Consider the following 3,240-nt stretch of genomic DNA (forward strand, 5'->3'; position numbering starts at 1 on the left):
ATTCGAGTATCTTCGTCATACCATGTTGTGCTTGCTCCACAATCAATGCTTATGAAACCTACATATCAAAAACAAGTTAATATTTTTTTGGATAAGCCATAATTATATATTAATAACCAATTGCACAAGTGTTGCCAGTCGTCAAATAACAGTACAGGGAAAAACAATAGCAATAAAAAAGAAATCAAAAACAGGTTAATGAATATGTTTTTGTCACATTATGCCGCCACATAGAATCAAAGCACATTAATTAGTAGAGTTTAATTTATATGTACCGACGGTGTAAAGTTTTTTTAGACCATCAACCAATCATATTTCAAGGATGTGAGAAAATCTCTCTTTTTATTTAATTTCATTAATTGACGTGACACATCTTGAAATCTAATTGGTTGACGGTGTAAAAAAACTTTACACCGTTAGTGCATCATCCTTTTTCTCTAATTAGTAACAAGGGTGAATCAACCATTTTCTCATAAAACAAATAAATAAGTCTCACATTAAATTAAAATGAAAGTGTTCAATAGTATATAAGGAAAATTACATTCACATTCTCTAATATCACTACAAAAAAAACGTTATTTAGTGGGGGTTATTTAGCGGGGGTTTGGATAAACCCCGCAAATGTGGATAATTTTTAATAGTTAAGGGGGGTTTTAATAACCCCCGCAAATGTTTTATTAATTAACCCTCTCACTCTCACTCTCGCACTCTCACTCTCAGAACTCTCACTTCTCACTTCTCAGTCTCGTTCGCCATGGAAGCTCACGATTTCAAGCGATTTCCACCGATTTGATCTCGTTTTCCACCTATTGATCTCGTTTTCCACCGATTTCCACCGATTGCAACTTGATTTCCTCCGATTTCAACCTCCACAGATTTCAACCACCGCACGCCACCGTAGCAACAGCCTCCTCCGCCGTCGGTATGACCTCTTTTTCCACCGATTTGATCTCGTTTTTCACCTTTGCTTTTCTTTGCTTCAAAAGCTGACTAACTGTTTCTTCTTCTTCATTCGCAGTTCTCTCTGCGATTTTCTCATGGATCCATCGCTCAGAGACTCAACAACTTCTACTCCGTCGCATGCTGCATTCTCTGGTACTGATTTTTTCTTAATTAACCTTTTCAGATTTCTAAATTAGGTTTTCATTAGTTGATTTGGGAAATTGGGTCTGGTTTGGTCTTCAAAATGCTGGTTTGCAAGTCAGATTAAGTGGGTAGTTGTTACTAGTTTAAGGAGTTTGTTCCTCTTGAGTTTGTTGCCCTAGTGTGTTTGCCAATTGTTATCTGGTTCTTTCTTTTTGCCAAAACAGTAAGATGAACAGATTTTTACACTGTGAGAATGTAACATTCTGTTTGATTATCTCCTTTTTATGCTATCAACAGTGTATTTTGTAGCAGATGACCCTAACATTCAAACCTGGATGATTTCTATCAATCTTTCAACCAATTAAACATGAACAACATATATATCTGAATAATTAAAATGAGATATGGTATATATCAGCAAACCTACATTAACCAAAGTGTATTGAGCCATTATAGGAAGACAATTCTCTTTACCCATCCCATTCTAATGTAGATGATACTTTGAACTTTGAAGGTAACAATGTGTCATTTAACAACAATGTATATCTTGGATGAATCAAAATGACAGAAAAGAGCAAATCAATATATATCACTAAACTATAAGCTGATAGTTAATTATTCACCTTGATTACCAAAGTAAAGCTCTGTGTTGCTGTTCTGTGCTCAGTTTTCTTTGATTCGTTACTGCATTGCAATGTGTCTTTAATCGTTTTCGTAATTTCTTGCTTGCTGCGATTTAGATGAAATTGGAATATCAATGTGAATGTATTGATTAAGATTTTGTGTGTGATTTACCGTAATCTGCTTTGTTCTGTTTGGTTTTGGCCAAGTAGCGATGCAAGCAATTGAGGTGAAGAATCATTCAACGCTGAATGGAAAAGTGATAAGGGTCTTGTGGTCGCGTCGTGATCCTGATATTAGGAAGAATTGCATTGGGAACGTTTTTGGGAAAATCGTTAGCTTGGCTATTTCAAAGGATGAAAATGGGATGTCAAAGGGCTTTGGCTTTGTGAACTATGAAAACCCAGATGATGCTAAAAGGGCCCTGGAAGCGATGAACGGAACACAACTAGGTAGTTTTTTTTTGCATCCTTTTACTGTGCTGGTTTTCTGCAGGCATAGTTGGCATTTCTTGATGGTACATGACATGGTTTTGATTTGTCTTAAACAGGTTCGAAGATAACTTGTTTGCCATTCTCTCCTATTTTTAACTAGCCATTATGTTTTCAGTTGTCTTGAATGCTATGTTTTAACTTCCAGGGATCAAACATTTATGTGAAGAACATTGATGACAATGTAAGTGATGAAGAACTGCGGGACCATTTTAGTGCATGTGGCTCTATAACTTATGCAAAAGTTATGAAAGACGAGAAAGGGATAAGCAAAGGGTTTGGTTTTGTCTGTTTCTCTACTCCTGAGGAGGCAAACAAAGCTGTGAACACTTTTCAATGTAAGTAAGTTCAGTTGTGTTTGGGACATGATATATGCTTCAGTGTAGTACTTTAGCAGTAATACAAAAACAGGAATATAATTGCTTGCTATAAGTTCATAAGAAAAAGAATGTAAGACTTCAGTGATATATTTATTGTGTTACTGCAATTTTACAAATTCATTGCATTGATCCTTCCCTGTGAATGTTCAACTTGCAGCATGAATCCTGGTTTTTCTCAGATCACTTTTTTGGACGCTTAGAAATTCATTTCAATATCACTTATTTGGCACAAAGAAGTGTGACGTATTTGTTAATTTATCACATAAGTTCATTTCAATATCACTTTCTTGTACCCTTAAAAATTCATTTCAATATCATTTATTTGCCACAAAGATCATAGCAAGTAAGGTAAAATTGTTTATAATCATCACCAGAAGCACATTTGACCATTTTTTGTGCTTCCTTGGTTCACTAGCTTCTTGTCATCAGAATGATTTGCTAATGATTATCATTGTTCGTTCTCCTTGTGTGTGTGTGTGTGTGTGTTTATTTTTGTGATCAATGCTAGTCTTGAAATGGCATGTCAAAGTGGTAATGGATTTTGTGGTTGTCATTGCTGTGGTATTTAGAGGTCATACTTCAAATATGTTTTATACCTCTAACTGTGAGTGAACATTGTCCTTGGCTGAGATGATTTTACTGGTTGAGTTCATACTTCATAT

General features: G+C 35.3%; 1 protein-coding gene across 1 annotated transcript; it reads left to right on the forward strand.

Annotated features, from left to right (window-relative positions):
* The first annotated feature begins 736 nt into the window (after positions 1–736).
* Positions 737–2,919, forward strand: LOC130742669 (polyadenylate-binding protein 7-like). Its single transcript, XM_057594772.1, has 3 exons — positions 737–922; positions 1,019–1,095; positions 1,920–2,919. The coding sequence occupies exons 2-3, from the start codon at positions 1,038–1,040 to the stop codon at positions 2,267–2,269; spliced, it is 408 nt and encodes a 135-aa protein (XP_057450755.1). The 5' UTR covers positions 737–922; positions 1,019–1,037; the 3' UTR covers positions 2,270–2,919.
* The last annotated feature ends 321 nt before the right edge of the window (positions 2,920–3,240 follow it).

Source organism: Lotus japonicus, chromosome 3, assembly GCF_012489685.1.
Source record: "Lotus japonicus ecotype B-129 chromosome 3, LjGifu_v1.2".
NCBI classification, from domain to species: Eukaryota; Viridiplantae; Streptophyta; class Magnoliopsida; order Fabales; family Fabaceae; genus Lotus; species Lotus japonicus.